The 27916-nt window shown below is 37.5% G+C and overlaps 1 protein-coding gene across 1 annotated transcript; it reads left to right on the forward strand.

Moving 5' to 3' along the window:
- Positions 1-27886, forward strand: LOC113512020 (calpain-D). The gene is made up of 21 exons (XM_026895770.3): positions 1-340; positions 2913-3044; positions 4326-4384; positions 4616-5918; positions 6473-6682; positions 7255-7394; positions 8809-8974; positions 10004-10125; positions 10780-10870; positions 11950-12146; positions 12609-12721; positions 13924-14146; positions 15562-15761; positions 16434-16530; positions 16992-17179; positions 17639-17865; positions 18996-19160; positions 19846-19957; positions 20868-21140; positions 22030-22172; positions 23692-27886. Exons 1-21 carry the CDS (start codon positions 99-101, stop codon positions 23879-23881), a joined length of 4593 nt encoding a protein of 1530 aa, XP_026751571.1. The 5' UTR covers positions 1-98; the 3' UTR covers positions 23882-27886.
- Positions 27887-27916: the final 30 nt, after the last annotated feature.

Raw genomic sequence — 27916 nt, forward strand, 5'->3', positions numbered from 1 at the left:
ACAACATGGAGGATCAGCTGTTTTCATTTTTCTTCATTAGATATTTGTTTTCGTAAAACGGCGTATTGTTATGGTTTCATAGCCATGTGTGAATTAAAATGGGCTCCATCGCATCGGTGCTGCAATGGCATTGTCAGACATGTGGCCAAATCAATCCAACAGAGAGTGTAAAGTGTTTAAAATGTTCTATGAAAAGAGTATCGGGTCATGACATCGACCCGTCTAAAGAGTCATTCAAAGCCGATTCTTCGCCAGAACACACAATTCGTACGGGGAAAAGCGAAGGTACTAACTCCGGGTCCGAGCCGATAGTCATTCCCACGGAAAACAAATTCAATAGGTGAGTTTTTCACATATTATCAGACATATCCATTGTTGCAAATGTCACTTCGATATCGATTTTTCTTTAACTTTTATTTAGGTTATATTTCTATTGTATTTCATTGTTGCGTAGTCTTTACGGAAGTTCATTAGAGAAATTATCCTTTGTTACGCTTTCCATTGCTAGTTTTTGTCAGTAATTGTATGAAAACGTACCATTGATATTGACAATGAATGTGCCTACATAGTTATAGCTGACCTATGTTAGTTTTCCATCAAGATTATTTGAGTCTGGAACGCTGCATTACCGAGGATATTACGGATCGTAAGTAAAATGTATATTTCAGTAATTTCAATGCTGTTTCTCTATGCTTCCACACAAGTTTATACAAAAATATGAACCTTAGTTTTTCCTATATTTTTGTATGTAGCTAGAATGAAAGCAAATTTATATTTTGTAGTATTTTCTTTACATGGTGGTGAAAGATTAAATTAATTTTATAAAGATTTAAGAGAAAATTCAATAGTTGATATGCTTTTATTTTTTTTTAACTAATCTTCATGCAAAAAATGTGTTTTAATGTATGTTAATTTAAATGTTATTCACATTACAAATGAGAAATTATTATCTATAGTGATTCTAATATTTATTTTGTTTGTATATTAATTTATGTCATTCTACCTATTTATGGAAGTGAGAATAGTAATATGTTTAAACTTGATCTATTCATGACCTGCTCATCATGCTGTTTAGCTTGAATATGGAATAGAAACTATGAATCTTTATTCACATTTGTTTTAGTTGTCAGTTTTTATAATATTGTTCCTTGGTTCCGAATGTTTTTGTCAATTGAGTACAACTTGCAGCATACACTAAGACATACTAGTTAGTCATTTCAAAAAATTTTAGCAATAAAGCAATTTTTAATAATAATAACATTTCTTCGTACCCTATCAGTATTTGCCTACTGCTAAACATAGGCTGTGTATTTTAAGAGCTACTGCCCATTTCTCAGCCATTAAGTTCCTTTAGTCGCCTCTTACCCATGGGAAAGAAAGGGGTGGCCCTATGGCCATATGCCAGGACCACACAGCAATTCCTCTATCTCTTTATTTGCATATGTTGTATAGCAATTATGTTCTGAATTTTCTGGCCTTCGAGCTTGATAGAACTTGTGTTTCAGAAGTCAGTGTTTCTTTTTTTTATACAATCACTATAATAAATGTATTATAATTGTTTATATATAACTAGTGGCCCGTCTCGGCGTCACACAGATAGACATTTTACACTTTATAAAGTGACTTCTTTCCAACATTATTAGGTCGACCTTCATGTGGTTCCCCCTGGAAACCATTGTGTACAATTCTTGTTGAATTTGTTATAATGGGCTAACTGACCTGCTTCATCCTCACCTATCATCCTTTACTGGTGCCCTGGCAGTGTATACCGATAACGCTGGTGGGGTTACTATTCCATTATCACCCATTAAAAAAATTATGCTTATACTATGATCTGGTCATACAGACAATAACTGATGACAGACAGACAGCTTTTGGGTAGAAGACATTAAGAAAAAAGTCAAAGAGTAGGTTTTATTGTTAGTTTACATACCGAAATCTTTACGCACAACGGCCCAAATGAGAGGCTAAGTGCGGAAAACAGAGTCTTTCTTACATTACCGAAATCTTTTCTCTAATGTAATGTTATTTAGCATTATGTTTATCTTTTGCATTATTTTCTAAAAGTTTAACTACTTATCAGAAGCTTAATAAACAAATATTAAAAAGTTCATATTTAATAAGCATACAAATACACAGAATAGATATAATTTGTCATCATGGGCTAATTGATTTGTTTCCATCTTCATTTACCATCCTTCATCTGGTGCTCTGTAAGCATAGATGTAAAAAAAAGTTATAGTCCTCGGAATTGACAATGCATGAGTGCAGTGCCCTGTATGTTTTTTTTAATGTATGGTAATAGAATGGTAACCTCGTCTGTGCTAACGCTGGCGGTATACTAGTGAGGGGTCCTAGATGAGAATGGAGTAGATCAGCTAGCTTATCATGATAAATTCAACAATAAATCAATTACGATGTTTTCCAGGGGGAACCGCGAGGAGGTCGACCTGATAGAGTTTATTGTTAGCAATGGGGTTGCTAATCCCCGTTACTAACAATCCTTTCTCCCCCCGTACGCTGTATGATGCCCAATATTGGGTACTAGAGGAAAAGGGATTGTTAGTATTGAGGTCTAATTGCCCCATTTCTAGCAATACATCCTATCAAGTCGACCTCCACGCGGTTCCCCCTGGAAACCGTCGTGGCTACTTTTAGTGGAATTCGTGACGATGGGCTAACTTACCTGCTTACATCTTCACCTATCATCCGTCACTGGTGCCTTACCAGAGAATACAGATAGCGTAGGCGGGATTAACATTTAATTATCACCTATTAAAACAAAAATAGTGGTAGTACTAACCAAGGGCAACCTTTATAGGTAGGGTAGGAGGTGGGAAAGCGGTCTTTACAATATGTTATCAGGTGGGCTGCCTGATCTGTTTGTAAAAATTTCCGTCTTTACGTCACAGCGGATGGTCGTGCGTGGGCTCGGCGCCGGAGCGAAGCCGCGCGTGGCGCTGCGGCTGCGGGCTGCGGAACGTGTCGGCCGCCTGGCGCTGCGCCGCCTGTGACGGCCTCGCGCCGCACGCGCCCGTCTACAGGTCGTCGTCAATTTATTATAATACTAATATTTTTTATTCAATTAAACTTTTTTATTTTTTAATTTATGGATCGGGGCTCCGAAGGTTTTGCCAAGTCAAGGTTGGAAGAGACACTGCAATTTTATCAGGAATGCGATAAGAGTTCCTTGTACGTTTGAGTGTCTATACCAGGGATTAAAGAATGGTTTATGATAGTTAAATGTTAAAAGGGGGAAAGGGATTGTTAGTAACGGAGACTGAGAATCCCATTGCTAGCAATATATCCAACCAGGTCGACCTCCTCGCGGTTCCCCCTGGAAACTATCATGATTAATTCCAGATGAATTCATCATGATGGGCTAACTGGCCTGTTTTCATCCTCATCGATCACCCTTCACTGGTGCCCCGTTAGCGCAGGCGGGGTTACTAATCCATTTTTATCCAATAAAAATAAATGTTGAAAGGACATATTATAATTTTATATTATATTTGGACAGAAATTTTTCTAGAACATATACTATAGGAGAAAAAACTAAAGTTAATAGATACGTGAGGTTAACAGGGCGATGAATATTATTAGGGAGAGTGTCCTACATAGAGACTGAAATATGGGGGCCTTCGAGTAGTATGTGTTGTATAGTTCCTTCGATTAGTCCAATCAACTTAATAACATGCATATTTGAATTGTATTTTTTTTATGAATTTACCGCTCAGTTAGAAATGCAATTTTGTTAAATTGCGAGAGACACAGCTGTTGCTTTTTTTTTCAAATAAGTTAAGTTTACAAACAAAAAACAAGATAAAAAGAAAATAAAAAGCTACAATCATTCACAGTATTCTTGAATTATTTAATTTTGAATGTCGACATCTACGCGTATATAGCAGCCTTGATCTGGAGGAGGGGTTGTTAGGAACAGGATGCTGCACCCTATATTAGTATGTGGGGCGCATCATGTTTTTGATTATTTCGATATCGAAACACAGGGTGGAAGGAATTGTTGGGATTAAGGGGATCAGTTGTCTTCTCTGGTTTACCATCTACATGGTGTCCTCTAGAAAAAAATTGTGGTAACTATTATATATAGTTGGGGTAACTAATTATATCCATTAATAAACCCTTAAAATAGTGCCCTTAATCTTTTATTGTTTTTATGGCATTGTCCAGTCAGACAAGCAAAGTCAGTATCATAAACATAATCAATGGGATGGACAATGTTAAGATATCATTGTTTAGTGGCCAATCATTTGGAATTTAGAAGATTCATATTGCCTAAGCATTTATTTTTATTGTTTACATTTCAGACTTTCTGATGATGAGGATCAAGCTTCAGGGATGACGGACAAAGATAAGTCTGCCCAAGGTTAGTAATAAATCTTTAATAATTACTATACAATATATAACGTTCAATAGAATGTTTCACTACAATGTACGTGACAAAATTGATTGGAAAAATATATGAAATGATGACTGTCTCTTGTTAACTACAAATATGCTATCATCATCATCATCATCATCATCTCAGCCATTATTCGACTGTGTACTCTTGAACATATGCCATGTTATTATATAATTAATTTTTATTACTTTTTAGACAACACTATGATAAGGTCTAACACCCTGGCTGTCCCATCATATAAGCCCACATCGAGTTTCGCCGACGGTCGTCGTTTGAATCTTGACTTACAATCCTTGAGGTTGTCTCCAACGCAGCTGACTGACCACGCACACGGTGTGACCAGATCTCTTTCTCACGGATCTGTCATCAACTCCCAACAGAAGTGGTGGAAAGTCGACGAGACTAGAGGCACCATCAACAGACCCACAAGTCTTATGGTCTCAGAGAGATTCGGCTACAATACCCATTACAACCCGCGTGAGTCCTTCCTAAGGAGTCTTCACACAGTTACAAGAAGACCCAAAAAGTGCAGTGAGAGCAAGTCAAATTGGGAACTGAATTACGTGAAAGAATATCAAAGAGAGCAAAGCAAAGCGTTGCATTTGAAGAAGTGGGCGTGCAGTAAATGCACTTTAGAGAATTCTGGTATCAGAACTCATTGTGAGGCGTGTTTATCGCCTAGAGCATCACCGCTATCAAGAATACCGAATTCTAGAGGATTGAGTGTTACCACCTTAGGGAGACATGAAACACTGAGCGGTAGAGATGGAGCGACGTCTCTCCCCACATCGGGTGGTGTAATGATCACTGTGCCCGATTGGCCTCAGTCTGGAAGCACCACTTTAGGCAGTTCCTTTCGAAGGTCGATCAGTGCGCAGAACTCTCCAGAAATCCGGCCTACTTACAGAAGATCTTTTTCGGAGCAAACTAACGCCGATAGGCCAGTTGGTAAAGTGATATCTAGTAGACGGAGTTTGAACGAGTATCAGAGGTCGCTTGCAAATTATTGTGGCAGTTTGACAAAGCCTGATGATGGCAGGAGGGATTTGATTGACAAGAAGATTGATGAGAACAATGTGGAGTTGAACGATAGGGAGTGTAGTTGGGACACGAACGCTGAAGGTGTGATATATGCTTTACCAAACAAAGGTAAATACAAAGACTTGAACTTGCAGCTTCAAGTGAACAACAACGGCACTAGGTACTCCTATGTTTCAGTGCAAGATACAAAGAACGTGATGAGTAATTCACATAACGAAGTGCTGTACTCCAACGATATAAGTGATGGTGATTATGCTAGGATCGATGAGTTGTTAGGTGCTGAGAACTGCATATCGCCAGTGAGTGAGACGGTTGTGAGTAATATACGGACTTCGCACATAGGGTCCTCGGTACCAAAGGACCCCAGTACGAAAGTGTTCAACATGCTGCCATCGGTCGGCAAAGTGGCGCATAACCCCCGGGAGCCGTCTAAAGTGCCTTCATCACAGCAACCCTCGTAAGTTTTCTGTTTGCAATACATTAATATTTTAGACACAGTTTACATGTTTTTATATATTTTAAAAATTTTAAGGGTTTTTAATTTTAAAATATACTTATTGAAATGTATGAATAAAATTCTTCAACGGAAAAAAAAATACAAAATCCTACAAAATATTTATCTGATAGAAGTACAAGGACTTTTTATTTTGTCTTTACATTTCTATTAAAAGAAAATTCACATATAAAATAGTTTTAAAATATAGAAACAATTTTTTTTATCAATGAAAAACTATTTTTAATACCACTACGGTCTTTATTTCTTTTTTTTTTTTTTTTGGAATGTAAGCATAAGTATATATGAATTGAAACTTCTTTAATATTATTTATTTTTATATATTACTGATCAATGTTCTCATGCAGCTACCGTACGTAGATTAAACAATGAAGTACTCATATGTTCTAATTATAATGCTTATACAAGAATTTATCATAATAATTAATGTAGTAGGATTGTGGAAGCGCTGGTTAAACGTGTGAAATAACATTTCATAATCGTTCGCAACTCGTCAGTCGCGAGAACCGCATGTGGCAGTGCAACGAGTGCTGGTTCGCGTACAACGCGTGGTGGGCGCGGTCGTGCGACGTGTGCCGCAGCGGGCGGCCGCCGCACGCGCCCGTCACGCTCGCGCACCGCGCCGACCGGCCCGAGCGGCCCGACCGCGCCGACAGGCACGACCGGCACGACCGGCACGACCGGCACGACCGACCGCTTCCCAACAGGTACGTTATGAATGCATTAATGATAACTTTTTTTTGCTTGAATACAGGTTAATTAATACATTAGAAGTATTTAATGTTAAAAAGTCTGCATTCAACCGTGTGGCGTGCAAATATTTCATTTGGCTATTTGTTCTTAAAATTTTGCATTAATCTTCAAGTGAATAAAATCATTTCTCAGCAAGGCGATTGTAAAGTTTTTCATTAAATTCTTTTATCTGTCACTTACATACATACATATCTGTCACGCCTGTCTCCCATTAGGATAGGCAGAAACAATGGAACGCTTCGATTCAAACAAACCTCTTTCACTTCTTCCACATTCATCAATCTTTTCATACACGCTCGCCGGTTACGGGTACTTTTAATTTTGGCCCTTCTCGTAATTTGTCACGATGGGCTAACTGACCTGCCTTTTCATCCTGACCTGTCATCCCTTACTGCTGCCCTGGCAGCATATCCCATATTCCAATAGGGTTACTATTCCATTATCACCCATTAAAAAAAAATGTGATGATATATTTCGACCATGCAGTAGTAACGCGTGTCTCTAATGGCGCTCTTCTATTGGAAAGTTCCAGATCAACAACAACGTCGGAGGCGAGCAGTAGCAGCAAGTCGTCGGAGTCGAACCGTGTCGAGCCGAAGAGGCTCACTGTGCCGATCGCCTCCCTCGACCACGATCTGAACAGCGACGAACTATTATTTGCCGTTGGTAAGGGAATATTAGTATTTCTTACCCCCTTACGAATACGTTAAAATGTCCAACCTCTCAAACCCATTTTAGAAATTGAACAGTCTCTTTGATGTTAAATTCCAAATTTGAAGGCCATGTAAACATATTTGTACTAATGAATAAATAAAAAAAAGTGGCAAAACAGTTAAAATAGACTTGTTTGTTCTTTCTTACGTTCTTAAATTATGCGTCTTTTTTTTTACTGTGGGTAGTTTGAAAGATATAACTTATCGAATTACTTTTATCATCGAAGAACTTTATTTCGAAAAACACAACATAAATTACTTCACAACTTTTATGCACTGTACCCATCGATGAGTTTGTTTTGGTATTGTTTTTTTTTACAACGTAGGGGGCAAACGAGCATGCGGCTCACCTGATGGTAAGTGACTACCGCCGCCCATGATCACCCACAACACCAGCAGCATTGCAGGTGTTTTCATTAAATATACACTATAAACTTCTGTTTACGTACGCTGTCACTGGCATTTATAAATTTCGTTAGTTTTGCAAAATTCTAGTGTTATCAGTCGCTGCTAACACTGTCATATATAGTCTACACTTTTAACTTTTGTTTTTAGTCGTTTTTTTCAAGGAATAATATGAGAAAATATTTTTAATATATTTTAACATAGGACAGTATTGTTTACGTGAGAGCAGCGCCCTCTATCCTAAGGCTAAAAAAGGTTTATGAATCATTTGACGTTTTTATGAGTAAGAGTGTAAGTTATGAATTTATAAAAACTAAACAATTTGCAATTGTTCTAGAGCTACTTATAAAAGTAATTGTCACAGGACCGTAGCTAGACCCATGTTGAAGCTTGCGTAAAAGTTCTTTTAGTAGAGCAGAAACAATAATTGTTTTCGAAAAAGAGAATCTTTCTAATTTTATTGGGGCCTTTCATTTTAAGGTAGGGCATTGCCTCATGATAAAAAATAGCAACGCTTAATGGCAAAGAAGCTAATGGAAAGTAACCATACTTAGAAAAGTACTAAGTATTACTTGTTGGAAAGTAGTTACTGTCGCCTATAGATTTGAGCATTACCATGGACATAACAGAGTATGCTGTTACGCCCATGATACCCCCATGCGTTGCCATTCCTGAGGACTCAGATGTTATTCCTCTGTACCCTGTAAATTCACGCCATATCCCACCCTTCAAACCGAAACACAGCCATGCCAACACAACTGCTTCACGGTAGAAACACGAATGGGACAGAGGTACCCAAGCAATCGACTTTTGTACAAAGTCTCCCTCTGGTAGTTGCACCGACAAGGGGAAACTCTTAAATGAAAAAAAGTAATGCAAATAAATTATATATCTAACTCAAATAAAAAATTTACACAATTTATACGGCCTGAATGTAATCGAGCCTTCTTCCGTTTGATTAGCGGATTCATCAGCGCCAGCTTCCGCGGCCGGGCCGGCCGTGTCGGCGGCGTCGGCGGCGCCGGGCAGCAGTACGTGGTCGTGCGGCCGCTGCACGCTGGTGAACGAGCCGGCCGCCGCCACCTGCGCGGCCTGTGCCGGCTCTCGCCCACCATCGCACAACTACTGGTATGCACTTTTCACCTCTTTAATATACAGTTAAAGTTCTTTATTCGCGGTGTAAACGCTCCGTGAATATATTTTTTTTATATAATTTAGAATGGCAAACAAGCTGACGGCCCACCTGATGGAAAGAGGTAACCGTGGCCTATAGTCATGAGCAGTATCATGGACATAACAGAGTATACCGTACAAAGTTTTAAAAAACATCACAAAGAATACTTATTAAAAAAACAAATTTTAGGCATTCCACAGAAATTTCTTGGCTAGCGGTTGCAAACTCATGTAATGATTTTTAATATTTTTTTTTTCCATGTTTCTCTTATTAATATTTTCTTTTTTTTTGCTTTATCCTTACCACTCAGTTAAAATTATATCAAATTATACTCTTGAACTATTTACATTATTTTTATTATACACACACCGCACAGACAATCACCAAAAATATTACTCTTTTTATTTTATATTTATTTTATTTATTATTTTCACGTACCCTCAAATGGGTTAAAGCTGAAAATCAGTGTTTTGTTCCTTGAACAATGTTACACGCTGAGCTTCGACCTTTTTGTATTGCTGCAGATCACACATAATAACACAATTATAAATCTTATGTTGTTTTATGTATTATCTATTCTTATGTACATGTTGTGTGTGATTAGTAACAAACAAATAAACGATCTATCTATCTATCTATCTATCTATACTGTTTCACCCATGATACCCCCCATGCGTTGCCATTCCTGAGGACACCAGGTGTTATTCCTCTGTACCCTGTAAATTCACGCCATATCCTACTCCTCAAACCGAAACAGCCTTGCAAACAGCCATGCAAACACAACTGCTTCATGGTTGAAACACAAATGGTACAGAGGTACCCAAGCAAACGACTTTTGTACAACATCTCCCTATGGTAAATGTTATATTTGATGTAATAAATAAATAAATCATGAAACAATTTACCTGGTAACTTACTGTCATACTGCATGCAACTAACTTGGCGGCAAAATTTGAGATCTCTAACCCTGTATACATTTTCAGGTCCTGCAGTTCGTGTACCCTACAGAACCCGCTGTCTGCATCCTTGTGTCTCGCATGCAAGACCCCGCCCGTACCCAAGCATGGGGTCCCTGGCTCTTCTTCGGATTCCAATTGTGGTGCCGGTGCGTAGACTCTTATTATTAATCCCTGATTAATTCTATTTGGATGCAGGTGGCTCGGGACCGTTCCTTATGCCAGTCTATGAGGAGGCCTATGTCCAGCAGTGGACAAATAATACTTAATAACTATTTAATAAATTATATATTATTCTTGCATGTTTTTGGTTTGTTTCACGTTACATTTAAACTATCTGTAAGTAAGTATTTTGCATGGTGGTACCTTACATCCCCGGCAAACATTTTAGGTGCTTTTAATCATGGAAAATTAAAGAGTTCCCATGGGATAGTTAAAAAATTTTAAAACTTTACACAGCTTAGTACACAACCTACTTATGTAAAGTCATTTTGACCTAAGTCAAAGCGTGAGAACGAAACGTCATTTGTTAATTTTGGTCTAATATTCCCGGATATAATAAATAGATAGGTACATACATTGATACATACTAAACCGATATAATAAATACCACGCGGACAAAGTCGCGGACATCAGCTAGTAATTAACATAATTATTAATTTTTGTTTCTATCATACGCACAACGGCCCAAATGAGGGGCTGAACACGGATAGAGTCCATTTTTAACCGACTTCAAAAAAGGAGGGGGTTTCTCAATTCGACCGTGTATATATGCTTTATACATTTTAATCTCTATTTTACAGTGGGTCGCAGCCCGTCTCCTAGGCGATCGCGGCATACGCCCGCACTGCCACGTCGTGGCTCTCGACACAAAACACCGCCGCCCGAACACAGGTGAAATGCCCAGAACTGCTTTTATTACCAAGTCTCTTTTGAATGAATGAGAGTACTGTATTTGAATTGTACAATATAGGAAATAAGCAAGACAATAAATGTAAGACAATTCAACCAGAGGGAGACTTTGTACAAAAGTCGATTGCTTGGCCACCTCTGTCCTATTCGTGTTTCTACCGTCAAGCAGTTATGTTTGCATGACTGTGTTTCTGTTTGAAAGGTGGGATATATTAGTGAATATACAGGGTACCGACGAATAACACCTGAGGCCTTAGGAATAGCAACGCATGGGGGGTTTCATGGGCGAAATAGTATATTCTTATATTTCCATGGTACTGCTCATGTCTATAGGCGACGGTTACCACTTTTCATCAGGTGGACCATCAGTTTGTTTGCCATTTTAAGTTGCATAAAAAAAACTTCACAATAGAAACATGAATGGGACACAGGTACCTAAGCAAACGTCTTTTGTACAAAGTCTCCCTTTGGTAAACTACACACTAGAAATACACAAGTGCTTACATTTTTTTTTTATCTTTAATGCTAGACAAAAGGGGATGACTCAGTTGATGCTGTGGGTGTCACAATGCAACATTTACAGCAGCACAGCACTGATTTTTAGTCTGTTAATTATCTATACAGTTATCTCTTAATTAAATTAGATTATCATGTTAGTTGAGGATTAAAGCAGAAGATCTACCATGAAAATTTCGTGGCCGAACGAAACACAAATTTTATGTTAAAATTACATAATACGTATCCATTAAAAATATTAATAATTTTAAAATATCGTTCCTTTGTCTTTCCATTTTCCTACTTTTATAGTAGGATTTAGGAAAAACACAATTTTAAGCTCCTTTTACTGGTCTGATTTTGGTATGAATGAAAATACGAAATTGATTCTTAAATTTCGTAATTTCATTTTATGGTAGACTTCCTGTTCAGTAGGTTTATCTTTTAAATTCCATTGGTGATGAACCACGATGGTTTTTAGGGGGATTTTTGGAAGGATTCATGTATAATGATATGAATGGTGTATACACCATACTGACGCTATTGTTTTGTTTGCCCGGGCGCAGGTCGGAGGGCGGCGAGTGGTCGTGCAGCGAGTGCACGTTCTCGAACTGCGCGGGCGCAGCCGCCTGCGACATGTGCCAGGCGCCGCGGCCGCACCACCCGCACCCGCACCCGCACCACCCGCACCACCCGCACCACCAGCACCACCAGCAGCGGGAGCCGCCCGACTTCGCACTCACCGCGCCCGATGATGATGACCGTCAGTACATTCATATTTTTTTTTAATGGATGAAAATGGTATGGTAACCTCGCTTGCGCTAACGGGAAACGCTGATAGAGCACCAGTGAAGGATGATAGATGAGAATGAAAACAGCTCGGTTAGACCATCATGATGAATTCATCAGGAATTAACCATGATAGTTTCCAGGGAGACCTGCGAGGAGGTTGACCTGGTTGGATATATTGCTAGCAATAGGATTCTCAGTCTCCACTACTAACAATCCCTTTCCCCCCGCAATGGAGGTGTTAGACCCTATTACTAACAATCCCTTTCCCCCCAGTACATTCATATTACTATTATGACTGATGAATTCACTCATTTTAATATTATGATGAAACAATCTGTGACTCAGAATAACGTTTAAAGGGGAAATGAAAAAAATAGTTTTAGTCAAAGTGGACAAATCCGTGTGTCGTAACTAGTTTGTAAATAATTCACAGTGGACGATTCAGACGGAGAGAGGCAGGAGAGCACTCCAATGGAGATATTGCGACTGAGAGAAGAAAGCCACGCGTGGACGCAGTGGCAGGAAGTACTGGCGCAGTGTGCTGCGGTGAGATTTTTGTGTCAATGACTTCATTTTTTTTCACTAGATGATAATGGAATGTTAACCCTGTCTGCGCTAACGGTATACGCTGGCGGGGCACCAGTGAGGCATGATAGGTGAGATAAAAGGTCAGGTCAGTTAGCCCACTGTGCTGAATACACCTGGAATTTTGCATGATGGTTTTCAGGGAGAACCACGAGGAGGTCGACCTGATATAGTATATTGTATGTATACTGATAGTCCGCGTTACTAACAATCCCTTTCCTCCAATGATTTCTTTTAGGCGTTATCTTATTTTGTCGCATATGGGGTCAGCTAAGCCGATGCACGTCGACTCATCAGGATCTTTTGTGCTTCCCCCTGCCTTATACCATCATTTCATAGATCCTATGTGTTACCCTAACGATATCCCGCAGTTTAAGATATCTGTAGTCCCCTGGTTTTGGATAAGCTGTTCCCAGTAGACTCATACACATACCATGCCAACGAATCGCAGTTGCACATCAAGTATCATTTAGGCGTTAATTGTGAACAAGATTATCATCATGATATTTAATTTAAAATTTTTGCATTGTTGAACCATATTTTAAATACACTATCGGGACAACGCGACGAAATGAAATGGACATAAAACAGTATACAGTTTCGTCCATGATACCCACCATGCGTTGCCATCCCTGAGGATTCAGGTGTTATTCCTCTGTACCCTGTAAATTCATTGCCATATCCCACCCTTTAAACCGAAACACAGCCATGCAAACAACTGCTTCATGGTTGAAACACGAATTGGATAGAGGTACCCAAGTAAATGACTTTTGTACAGTCTCCCTTTGGTAACTTTAGTATTCTTATTTTGATGAGTGAAAATGGTATGGTGACCCCGCCTGCGCTAACGGGATATGCTGACGGAGCACCAGTGAAGGGTGATAGATGAGAATGAAAACAGGCCATTTAGCCCATCATGATGAATTCATCAGGAATTAACCATGATAGTTTCCAGGGAGAACCGCGAGGAGGTCGACCTGGTTGGGTATATTGCCAGCAATAGGATTCTCAGTCTCCACTACTAACAATCCCTTTCCCCCCGGTAACTTTAGGATTACCATTCGTATTTTTTTATATATATATATATATATATATATATATATATATATATATATATATATATATATAAAATTTGAGTTAAAAAGTTGTAAATTGTAAATCAGACTGGCGAGTCGTACGTGGACGAGTCGTTCCCCGCGAGCGCCCGGTCGCTGTACTACGGCGGCGCGGTCGGCGCGGTCGGCGCGGGCGGCGGCGCGCCGGCCGAGCGCGGCGACAGCGGCGCGGCGGCGCGCTGGCTGCGGCCGCACCAGATACACGTGGACGCCGACCACCGCCTGCCCTGGGTCGTCTTCCGGGATCCCAAGCCGTCGGATATATCGCAAGGTTGCTTACTGTTATGCAGTGTTTCCCCAACCTTTTTCTGTGCCATGCCCCACTTGAACATTTCTAAAATTTTTATGCCCCCATATATAATTTTTCCCGACAAAGTTTACTTGACGACTCTAATCACCCAGTTGATATTTTGGTAACGAAATTATACCTAATAAATATTTACAGCATTTTTTTAATTTACTATTTTTTTTTTGTTAATTTTGGCACTGATATCTACTAGCATTGCATTTAAATGGTCCTGAGCAAGAGGGTTATAATCACTTTGAATCCATTTTTTATTTACCCCAAATAACTATCAAATTTTCCCCTATAGGGCGTGGACCCCACGTCGGGAAACTCCGCTGTAATGTATAAGTATATATTATGTGGGTATTACGAGAATAAGATATGTAGGTATGCCACAATGTCATCCTGTTTTTTTTTTATACAACTTGGAATGGCAAACAAGCTAACGGCTCACCTGATGGAAAGTGATAACCGTCACCTATAGACATGAGCAGTACCATGGACATAACAGAGTATACTGTTTCGCCCATGATACCCTCCATGCGTTACCATTCCCGAGGACTCAGGTGTTATTCCTCTGTACCCAGTAAATTCACGCCATATCCCACCTTTCAAACCGAAACACAGCCATGCAAACAGAGGTACCTAAGCAATCGACTTTTGTACAAAGTCTCCCTCATTCTTTGAATAAATACTAAAAGTATAGATGTTATTTATTGTTATTCTTCCATGAAGTTCTCCAATAACCATATCAGACGAGATAGTTTACTTGCCAGATGACTCAAGTTTATAGATTTTTTATAAACTCAGTATAACCAAAGCGTATATCTAACCTAATGGAACATGGTAACCGTCACCTGTAGGTCTAAACAGAACCGTGAAGTTCAATGAATATGCTGTGATACCCAGGGTACTTCTCACGTGTTGTTTTTCGTGAAGACTACGGTGGCTTATCAGTGATTAAGAATATTTCTAATCAAGTAAATTTAATTGTCAAGTAAAGCATTTCTGTATAGTCATTTTTTATGATTCCACTGCCAATCCCTTTAGCACGGGAAAATAGAGTTGCTGACTTGTATTTGAGAGGGTGTAAAGCTGATACTGAATAGGACATCCTGTAGTAGGTAGGTAACCTACTACAGGATGTCCTTATAAACAACGTTTACAGCTTTTTTGTCATTAGACAATATAAACATGATAAAGTGCTATAGGACGAAGTGCGGCCTTCGACGCGCTATTATATAAATCTTCCTCTTGAATCACTATCTATTATATATATATATATATATATATATATATATATATATATATATATATATATATATATATATATATCGCCTAGCCTTTACCGTCTATTAGGAAAAGTTTTCAATGATTTTAAAATTTACTGGCCCTTCTAGGTGTTCTCGGCAACTGCTGGCTGCTGTCAGCACTGGCGGTGTTGGCGGAGCGATCGTCTCTGGTACGTGGGGTGGTGGTACGCGGTGACCCCAGCGTGGGCGCGTACCAGCTGCGGCTGTGTAAGGACGGCCGCTGGCTGACCGTCACCGTCGACGACCTTCTGCCTGCCAATAAAAAGGGGCATCTTGTGTACTCGCAGGTGATGTATATATTAAGAACAAGGAATTACATAGAAGGGATGATAAAATAAAAACTGTAAATCATATGGTTACCTCCTTTCTTCTTATGCAAATATAATTAGTAAAAAGAGGACGCAAGATACACCATCAGTTGCTATTATTGTCAATTCATAGCAGACTAGTATATAGAAAATGTTTAATATGTCAATTATTTGTCAATGACCAATTTTACATTACTAGATTATATATTCGACACAGTTTATGTAAAAAGTATGCAAGCAGGTTGTATTTGAATATGGTAGTGTTATATGGTCGTATAACATTTTCTATACACTAGCCTGCTATGAAGTTTTTATCATTTAATGAGTATCAATTAGTAAATCAATGTGACTTGTGATTGGAATTCATTTATATAGTTATTCTGTCTTGCACTACTACTGCCCACTCACTACTTCCTATGCCACTGCGTTAGGTTGACTGGAAGAAATCTCTTTTAGAGATAAGTTCGCCTTTGCTAACATTGTTATTAACTTATTGTTGTTACTGTATGTTTTAGTGCAATAAAGAATATATATATATATATATATATATATATATATATATATATATATATATATATATATATATATATATATATATATATATATATATATATATAGATGCAATTATAACGGTAATATATTTTATTCCAGGCAAAGAGAAAACAGTTATGGGTGCCATTAATAGAGAAGGCAGTGGCCAAATTACATGGGTGCTATGAAGCTCTCGTCTCTGGGAGAGCTATAGAAGGTAAGTTATTATTTTATACGTGTATATAACAATTAAATATGGAAGGAACATTGGTAATTACGTCACTTGAAAATGGGTGGAGTAATTTGGCTCTTTTTTTTTAATCTATAATTTATAATGTCCATTCAACATTACATATTAATCGTAAACTTATTAGTAGCTGGCAAACAAGCATACGGCCCACCTGGTGGTAAGAAAGATTAATATTGAACACTATTTACACAATTATCTGCAAATAATATAATACTAAAACTGTCCTGCGTACTAAAGGGAAGATCATAAATAATTTATAAGAACGGGTCCAAGATTAGATCCTTGAGGTACACCCTTTTGCAAATTCCCACCGTTAGGTGTAACACTATTTCACTGTTACAAGCGAGAAGATAATCGCTCGTTCTTTTTAATTGCTGCGACTGGTTCTCTTAGTGGTGATGAGTGAAGGGTGTAAGTGGACGTTGCAGGATTATGTACGCTGACTGGCGCGCCGTGCGAGTCGGTGTCGCTGCAGGCGGGCGGCGGCGCGGGCGGCGGCGCCGGCGGCGGCGCGCCGCTCGAGCAGCTCGACCGCGACCTGGTGTGGGCGCAGCTGCTGTCCTCGCGGCAGGCCTGCTTCCTCATGGGCGCCAGCTGCGGCGGCGGCAACATGAAGGTATTACTCGTCCGGACACAATACTCACTGAAAGTGAATTAATGAAAACTTTTCTACTCTAGAATCTAGACTTCTGAAAGAAATCTAGACTCGTTTAGTACGTGTCGGCCATTCGTCGGCATTTCAGAGGCCAGAAAGCATCATTCTGACATATAATAGAGAGGAAGGATCGTTGATAATAGGTATTAATGATTTCATTACCGCAACATATCAGCAACATATCCGGTTAATCGATCTCCACTCCTCAACTCATTCCTTCTAGACTGCTCTAGGAACTATCGTGATATATTCCTGGTGAATTTATTACGTTGGGCTAACTAGATCTGACTTCATCGTCACCTATCATCACTTACTGGCGTCCTGGCAGCGCAGGTGAAATTACCATTTATAAAACAAAACTGATATAATATTAGTAGTAGTATAATGGAGACGTCGTCCCCCCCCCCGGCCCGGCGGCAGGTGGACGAGGAGGAGTACCAGCGGCTGGGGCTGCGGCCGCGGCACGCGTACTCGGTGCTGGACGTGGTGGAGCGCATGGAGGCGGCGGCGCCGGCGCGGCTGCTGCGCCTGCGCAACCCCTGGGGACACTACACGTGGCGCCACGCGCCGCCCGCCGCGCCCGCCGCGCCCGCCGGACACGACGCCGACCACGGCGTCTTCTGGATCTCCTTCGACGACGTGCTCAAGTATGCGATACACGCTTATACAATTAACAATTGCAATTTATCAAAACTTGCGCAGATTTACCTGGAGTACCTACCTACTATACCTACTATATTAGCATAAAAAAAAGTGGAATTTAGCATCTGGTCGTTGTGGCATTGTTATTTTTTATATTTACAACGCCATCTAGTACTACTGTATAGTGCTACAAATGTACTGTGATGTAACAATGGAAACTAGAGCACCCTTCACGAAATTTAAATTAGAATCATCAGGAGTCTTGCCTCGATCATTTGCCCTGGTTTTATCTGGATCTAAAAAGCAGGTTGGTAGGTTGGGTCCTTAATATTTATTTATTTTATTTATTCATTAGTACAAATATGTGTACATGGCGGACTTAATGCTAAAAGCATTCTCTCCCAGTCAACAATATTATTTTTTTTAAAAAAAAGAAAGTTCGTTTAAACCCCAAAATTTGTTTGAAATGACATTTCTCTAGATATGAATTTCCTAACACCCACAATTTTGTAATACAACAGATCTGCTTATGGCTAAAAAGAACTGATTGCATCTACAATTATAGATAGAAGAAAAAATAAAATTAAACATTAAAGACATATAATATAAATTAAAAAAAGTATTCTAAATCAAATGCAATGTGAAATAGCGAATTAGGCATCATTCTAAAATAAATATTTTTTATTTCAAGTAAACTTAATAATAAGTATTTTTAAAACGTAAATTTTTATGAATGTACCGTCTAATTCGGAATGCAATTTCAGCTGAGAAGAACAGGCAAGAAACACAGCTGTTGCTTTTTGAATTGAAAATTTTTATGCCCCCATACGTAATTTTTCCTGACAAAGTTTACTTGACGACTCTAATCGCCCAGTTGATATTTTTGTAATGTCAAATGGAATTGTACCTAATAAATATTTACAGCAATTTTTTAAATTGACTTTTTTGTTTTGTTAAATTTGGCACAGATATCTACTCGTAGCATTGCATTTAAATGGCCTGGAGCAAGAGGGTTAAAATCGCTTCGAGTCTATTTTTTAATTGCCCCTTTTAATAATCAAATTGTCCCCCAGTGGGGCGTGGGCCCCATGTTGGGAAACACCGGTGTAAACAGTTAAATTTTTTTCCTTTTCAGATATTTCGACTGCATAGACATCTGCAAAGTGCGAGTCGGCTGGCATGAGGTACGATTGGCCGGGATACTGCCCCCCATGTCCTCGACGAGGCACTTGACCTGTCTGCTGCTGACTGCCACCCAGCCAACCGAGGTTGACTTCACGCTGTTCCAAGAGGGCCAGAGGCAAGTAAAAAATATATACTTATATGTATGTATCTGCCTTCCGCTAACTAAAAAGCAGTTCACTCACAGTATTTTTGTCAGTTTACCGCTTTTTTTAAATAAAAATATATAATATAATTTAAAAAATATGTTTTATTAATGTTCCACCAAAAAGAAAAACCGATTCAGTTGTGGCAAAACCAGTTATTTTGTTTTAAAAACTAAACTACTTTGGTAATTGATCGTAATTGTAAGTAATTGATTTTGGTAAAATTTCTATGGGATCCATCTGAAGGGAATAAATACATCCTTTCAGATAAAAAAGATTTTTTTTAAATAAGTCTACAACTGACAGAGTTATGAAATAAAAAACATTTTTTTTTTATTTTTCTATTGGTATTCCTTATGCTTCTCAGTTTTTTCTTGATTATGAGTAGTTAAAATAGCATATTGACACGGATGACGCGCCTATATTAATAGTTGTCTTTTTCTCAATGTCTTCTACCCAAAGGTTGTCTGGAAGAGATTGCTTAGCGATAAGGCCGCCTTTTGTATCACTTCTCATTAATATTTACTGTATTTGTTATTTCTCTTTTTACTTGGTGCAATAAAGTGTAAATAAATAAATAAATGACGTTACTAGTACGGGGGGGGGGGGGGCTTTTTATAAGAAACGAGATGTAAATAATTATATGACATATTTCAGGAATTCCGCCAAAAGCCAACGGTCCCAGTTGGACTTATGTGTGGTGGTGTTCCGGACTCGGTCGGGACCCACCGCTCAAGTTGGGAAACTGGTCGTGCACAGCAAGAGACAGGTCAGTTCGGGGCGCCAGTTTCACCGCTAAGTAATTGTGCTTGTATGGCTGCCCTGTGGTTTGAAGGGCATAACAATTTCATCGTCATCGTCATGTCAGTCGTTATCTGTCCAATGCTCAATATAGTCCCCCATAATAACTCACCGCTCATCAATCCGCATCAGAAAGGTTATCTTAAAAGTCATGCTCTCAGTACCCACTTAATGGTGAAGCCCAAAGAGACCCATATAATTACCTAATCGACTGCAAACCTTGGCATATGCGAGCGTACACCGAAAGCGCAACCGTAAGTGCTTGGGAATCCAAACCCAGTACATTGAACAAAAAAACTCCTCCCCTATAAGATGGGGAAGTAAAAAAAAGGTAGCCGCAGTTAGGCTTTGGTTATGTTTTTAGATTTTGCTGCTGCCCATCCCTCTACCATTATTTTCCCTTAATCTCTTCTTACAACATCCACGAGAAATGAAGGTATGGCCCATTCTATGTCATAATTATTTATATGAATAAATAAATAAATGTCGGAATCACGTGGTATTGAAAAGGTAATTGAGCTCTATTTCTTATTTTTTTTATACAACTTAGAATGGCAAACAAGCTGACGGCCCACCTGATGGAAAGTGGTAACCGTCACCTATAGACATGAGCAGTACCATGGACATAACAGAGTATACTGTTTCGTCCATTTTACCCCCCATGCGTTGCCATTACTGAGTACTCAGGTGTTATTCCTCTGTACCCAGTAAATTTACGCCATATCCCACCCTTCAAAACCGAAACACAGCCATGCAAACACAACTGCTTCACGGTTGAAACACGAATGGGACAGAGGTACCCAAGCAATGGACTTTTGTACAAAGTCTCCCTCTGGTTTTTCTTAGATTATAAGATTGTATTTTCAACATGTCAACAGGTACGCGGTTTCGTCGGCTGTCACAAAATGCTAGAGAAAGGCTTCTACCTAGTCGTATGCTTGGCATTCAACCACTGGCACACCGGTCTCGAGTTAGCAGACAGTTCCGCCTGGCCTCGCCACGTTCTAGCTGCCCACTCCTCGAAGCCGTTAACTGTGGAGAGACCCTCGCTTCATCCTCATATCTTGGCGGATGCGATCATAGGCCTGACGCTAGCCAGAGGGCAGAGGCACGAGGGCAGACAGGGCATGACTGCTTATTATTTAACGAAGGTATTTATTTTGTATGTTTTACTAAAAAAAACTTGCGCCACCTACCCACTTCTATCTGTTCTCTTTTAACCTTTGTTTGTTAGAGATTGCAATCAGTCTGTATTTTTTTTTAAATCGGCTTACAGCTGATGGAGTTATAGGAATTAAACGTTTTAAAATAATGTAACCAAATTGCTAATCTGTTAACTTAAACGACGACAGAAGTGGTAACCGTCTCACCAACAGACATGAATAGCATTATGGGCATTGTAAAATACGTCGCAATACCTATGGTACGGTATGATAAATGCATTGGTATTCCCAAAGATGTTATAAGTCTCCATCTTTTGCTATATATTTTTTTAATGGATGATAATGGAATGGCAACTTTGCCTGGGCTAACGGTATACACTGGTAAGGGATGACAAATGAAAATAAAAAGGCAGGTCAGTGAGCCCATCGTGATGATTACACCTGAGATTTAGCATGATGGTTTCCAGCGGGACCACATGGAGGTCGATCTGACAGGGTTTATTGCTAGCAATGGTTAGTTCGCATTACTAATAATCCTTTCTCCACTGGTGTATTTTTTTTTTGATATGTCACAATGGTATGGTAACCCCGCCTGCGCTAACGGGATACGCTGGCGGAGCACCAGTGAAGGGTGATAGATGAGAATGAAAACAGGCCAGTTAGCCCATCATGATGAATTCATCAGGAATTAACCATGATAGTTTCCAGGGAGAACCGCGAGGAGGTCGACCTGGTTGGGTATATTGCAATTGGATTCTCAATCTCTATTACTAACAATTCCTTTCCCCCCCACTGGTGTATTAGTAGGTCATACCCTAACTTAAGACATATTTATACTAATATGCTTTTATTCACTCACTTTACATTTTTTTTATAGGGTTGGGCGGGGCTTGTGGTGATGGTCGAGAACAGACACACAGACAAGTGGATACACGTCAAGTGTGATTGCCAGGAGAGCTACAACGTGGTCTCGACAAGAGGCGAACTGAAAACTATCGATTCTGTCCCACCGCTACACAGGTATGTTATTATTACATTTGATATTGAGATATTGTTTATAGGGGGTATAGTAACGCACGGGGGAGGGGGATGAAGAAGGGATTATTGGGATCTAAAACTACATTGAGGTCGATTCTGAACGGCCATTTATCTAAACGATTGTTTCTCAACCATTTTTGTATCGTGACCCACGAAAAAAGCCAAAATGTCAAAAAGTCTTGCGACCTCATCACTATAAAATTATAATAATATTTTAATTAATAGTTTATATGTTATTAACTAATTTTTATTATTTTAATCGATTACGTTAAAGTATCACCTTAATCAAAAGAGATAATCTCTTCGTTTTCCTTCGTCATTTTTTTTTCTGTTGTATGTGTGCTGTTAAGTATGTGTATGTTATGTATATATTTAATTGTGTATATATTATATATGTATGTGTATATATGTATGTATGTATCTATATGTATGTATGTATCTATATATGTTTGTATATGATAATATTTATATAATAGTGCGCCACCTACTCTTTGTCTTTTTCTCAATGTCCTCTACCCAAAGGTTGTCTGGAAGAGATTGTCTGCTTAGCGATAAGGCCGCCTTTTGTATCACTTCTCATTAATATTTACTGTATTTGTTATTTCTCTTTTTACTTGGTGCAATAAAGTGTAAATAAATAAATAACAAGTGACGGCCAAAAAAACTTACGAGATATCGAAAATTACAAATTTTTAGTAAATATAATACGTTGGCAACACTATTGACCATTAATAAAAAAGGAAGGATCCAGCAATCGAGTTAATCTGTATCAAATTGAAAATCGTTCGAATAAACCGAATGACTTGTTCAATCGAATAATTAGTAGTAATAATAGTCAAATTAGTAAAGCCACGTATCGCTACGTTGAACGAATCATTCGAGGTCTTATTATTTTCCAACAGACTGCGATCCCCTTTAATAATAAAAACGACCCCCTAAGGATTGCGACGCCCCGATTGAGAAACTATGCTCTAAACCTTTCTCTAAATTTATAATTTCATAAAATGTTTATTCTGCGGACCAATATGAACTAAATTTTAATGAATTTAATTAATTTAAAATTATAATACATTTAATTTTATCATAAACTAATAATTTCAATACACTTAAGTCAAAATTATTTGAAATTTAGTTTTATTATAACTTAGATTAATATAATAATTTTGACTTAAATCTATTGAAATATAGTTCACTTATAAAACATTAATTTCGTGAAACTAAAATTATAATAAATTTAATTTTATCATAACCTAATCATTAATAATTTCAATAGGTTTAAGTCAAATTTAATTTAAATTTAGTTTTATCATAACCTAAATTTATAATAATTTTGACTTTTAAATCGAAGCATTTGGCGTTCCGTTGTTTCTGCCTACCCTAATGGGAGACAGGCGTGACAGATATGTATGTATGTATGTATCTTTTGAAATTTAGTTCATTCATAAAACACTAATTATTACATTAAGCCTGTTGAAAATATGACTTTATTTTTATCCTACAGGCAAGTAATTATAGTCCTAACGCAACTGGAAGGCAGTGGCGGCTTCTCAATAGCTCACCGGCTGACCCACCGCCTGGCCGCCGGCGCCAGGCTCCAGGACTGGGCACCAGCGTCAGACGACGAGCCTCGCCACCGGCCGCCGCTAGCGCGAAGACTTTACGGCCTCCACGCCCCTAGACTTATCACATAGGCAATAAGGTTGGAAATTAAATGTATCTTATAGATAAATGTACAGCGAAAGGTATGTTTTGTTATAAGCAGTCTTTTTTCTACAAACAGTAATGGTATACAAAGTCGGTAATGTGGCGGTAGTATTTGTGAAACCGTGTTAATTCATTTGACCATGGTAATATACTATTAAATTAAACATAGCACTGCGTATTTTGAACCTCATGTAGTTTTTTTTCAATCTCTACGTACCGTTGGTCGCAGATGGTCTTTACTGCTTCACCGAGCACGTGGGCGAGTGCAGATGGTACTCCAAGCTCGCGAGAGAGGAGCAACAAGTTGTTGACTCGTACCGATGGACTGATTGCTTTATTTAGTAGAAGGGGGGGGGATATAGTCTAATGAAGAGTTAAATTATATCACGATGCAATACAAAATTAAAAGCTAAAGTTCTTGCAAATTGATGTACTGCTTCGATAGACCTTGCCCGCATCCAAGTTATTTTATTTAATACTAGCGACCGGCTTCGCACCGGCGCAATGCCGCACCGCTATGTCCCCGCATTTTAAATCTGTAATACTTTCGGAAATATTCATTTAAATTACATGCTGTATAGGGCCATATTGATCTATATTTAATGGACAATGTATTTAAGGTACTTAATTAGATAAAAATTAATGCTGTATTGCTTAAAATCACTTCGTAAATAAGCCATTTTTCCCGTTAAATTACATTTGTAAAGGATAAAAAATGGTTATTGTGGGTTATCCTTAAGAGATAGACATACACCATCGCGGACTTTTTGTTGACCTTTTTAAGGTGTACAAAACTGTAGTACATTATCTTGATTTATCTCGTGGGGTTCAGTCAGCGTTTGCAATGTAAGCGCAAAAAATGTATTTATTTACGACATCACATTAGAAACCTCTAAATTTATCAGTGTTTCTCTACAATATTACGCATGTATTATAAATATAAACCTTTCTCTTGAATCACTATGTCTATGCGTGGTTTTAAAGATTTAAACATACATAGAGACGGACAGACAGCGACAGCGACTTTGTTTTATACTATGTAGTGATAATAAACAATAGCTTAGAACTTACTCGCTAGTGGTACTAGGCAACTAGTGCTACTAGGTGGTTTTAAAAGTTCTTCTTTTTACAGTCAGGTTATAGAATGGATTTCCTACCGAGACTTTTACCAATAGATTTCCACATAGGATTTTTCAAAAAGGTATAAAGATGTTTTTTTTTTACATGCGGCAACGTGTACACAATGCTTCTGGTATTGCAAGGCTACCGTAACAGCTTACCATCAAATGAACCATATGTATGTTTATCATATATATATAAGAAACTTATATTATATTTTGTTAGTTAAAATTTTAATTATAAAAATTTTATTATGTTTTTTAACGTTTTTTAATTCGTATTCCTGGAATAAAATTGGGAAAATATTAAAAAAATATTTACATACTATCTGAAATGTATGGTTTCGCCATTTTGAATTAGGATGTTACAAATACCATTTAAATACATACAACCATAATAATTATACCAACATCTTTACAGTCTTAATTATAATACTTGTATTATTACAATTCATATGCTTTGAATAAGTTTCTCTAGGTTCACAAATATTACCGCTAGATGTCGTGCTGTTATGCTGTTTCGTTGTAAACTGATTTATAATCGAGATCCCCCAAGATTATTGTGACACTTGTAATGTTTTTTTTTTTTCTGTATATATAGATTATTAGGTTTGCAGATTATGAATTGAAAGGGTAAAACGAAGTGAAGTTACAATGAAAATATTTTAATTAATTGTCACATTCTTTAATAAACTGAATGGTATGTCGACAAACGATGTTTTCTATTGTCTATCAGGTGGGCTACTATATATATATAGCTATACATGCTTTTCTATTGTCAGTAGGGAGTATGCAAAGAACCTTGTATGCTGACAGTGTGAATCTTTATTAGTTTATTTTCAATAAATTACAGAAGCGACAAGAGCGCGCTAGATCTAAAATTCCATATTTTTAAAAGTGTTCCCTGACTGCTAAAGAAATGATATTATATTTAATTTGAAGTTAAGAGATGTTTTGCGTATGATTATTAAAAAAAAAAAATTTGAAACACTTTTGATACAAATGACAAATCGGATTTCGTTTTACTAGCGTTTGTTACAGAAAAATTACAGCAGCGAATTAGACATTTTTTTTTTATATTATATAAAATAAATGATAAATTATTCCCAAGTAAAAAAAAAAAATGTCGTCTAAACACACACACCCGCGGGGAAAAATTTCAACCAACTAACTCGAAATTGATTGAAAATTCTTTTGTAATCTTTTTGAATATTCCATATGTAAATGGTTTTTATTAGTATTTTTTATGGATAAATAAATCCCAGTAATGTTTGCTACGAAATGTTATTAGTACTTGAAAGTAACCGTACACTGTGTCCATGTAATATCATAATTTTTTTTTTACTGTACACATTACGTCATAGTCGTAGAATACCGACGGATCTTTATATGTAATCTTTGTCAGATCCGTCAGTATTCTAAGACTATGACGATTTATTGACACTGAACTTTCATTATTGTGATACACTGTGCAATGTTGCACATGCACACGGCTTCGTTTTGTAGTATTTAATGTATGGTATAACACATATGTAGTTTGCTCTGTCGACGATTGTTACTTAAGCACTAAAAGGCGATATAGCATTACATTTGAATAATGTTGAAACAGCGAGGAAAGGTTATGCAATACCCGCCAAAGGTTTGCACTTGACACATTAATTTATTGTATATTTAATTTTTGGTAATTTTCTTATAAACAGATATTTATTGAACGTTTTAGAAGCAATATTATGATATTTTATTTTCTTTATATTTTTCTTTCTTTTTTTTTATTTATTTAACCTGTCCCTTCTTCCCTCATATATTAGATTTTAGAATACATTCAAATATCTATCTTAAGGCTCTTTATAGTTATTATGTTAAACATAATTTTGACCTCAGATATTGTATTTGTACAAATTTTTTTTTTTTAATATTTTTTAATTATTTATTGACGCAGACAATTTTTTTCTTTCCAACATAATATATTTTATGGTATTTTAAGACTAATTCTATTCTCTGATGTAAAAAAAAAAATTAATTAAAACGTTGTATTATTATTAAATTAAAATATCCTGTAAACCTAACAATAGTCAAAGCTATTACACTGTTTTGTCACCTTTATTCAAACTGAGAATTTAATACAAAAGAAAGAGACAAAACAGTTCAATTGCTAAAATAGGTCCATGAGACGTTTGACGTTTTACAAATAAGACGGTTAATTTATTCGCTAACACTTTTTTTTTAACAAATAAACATTCTATGTGTCGCGGATTGGTATGTGTTGCACAATTTGCTTTGGTCTCAAATTTACATTAATAAATCTACATTTTATATACAGATAAGACATAATAACGTTAATGCAAATAGTCGTTAAATATTTTTTCTACAATGTAAACTATTTATCTATATTTGAATACACAACACACTGTGGACCGAGAAAAGTGGACGCATCAGAAAATATTTTTCCACGCCTCTTCGGTCCTTTTCGCCGTTGAAACGGGTGAGTTGCGACGGAGAACACGTTAAAAACACGTTATTGTAACACTATTTATCATTGTAGCAGGTAATTATCATTCTTGTATAAATCATGTAACACGTTGATTCTTAAACGTTAACGATGTAACGATAATTATAGTAGATATTGGCGTTTGTAACGAAGCGTATATTATAAATGCATTATGTGTTATTATTAATATTATAATGAAACGCAGTGATATAAAGTTAGCGCGAGACGTTAGACGAGAATCCATGACAATGTTTATTATTAATTTATCCACATAGAATTAATATTATTATTAATTTTTTTTTTTTTTTTATAATTAAATGTGTTGTTGTGTGCTATGAACAGACGTTGAAACGTGCGTTTTCGAATTATATATTGTGATTAATGATTTTATATATATATATATATATATATATATA

This window comes from Galleria mellonella, unplaced genomic scaffold (genome assembly GCF_026898425.1).
Source record: "Galleria mellonella isolate WM207_F2 unplaced genomic scaffold, CSIRO_AGI_GalMel_v1 utg184, whole genome shotgun sequence".
NCBI classification, from domain to species: domain Eukaryota; kingdom Metazoa; phylum Arthropoda; class Insecta; order Lepidoptera; family Pyralidae; genus Galleria; species Galleria mellonella.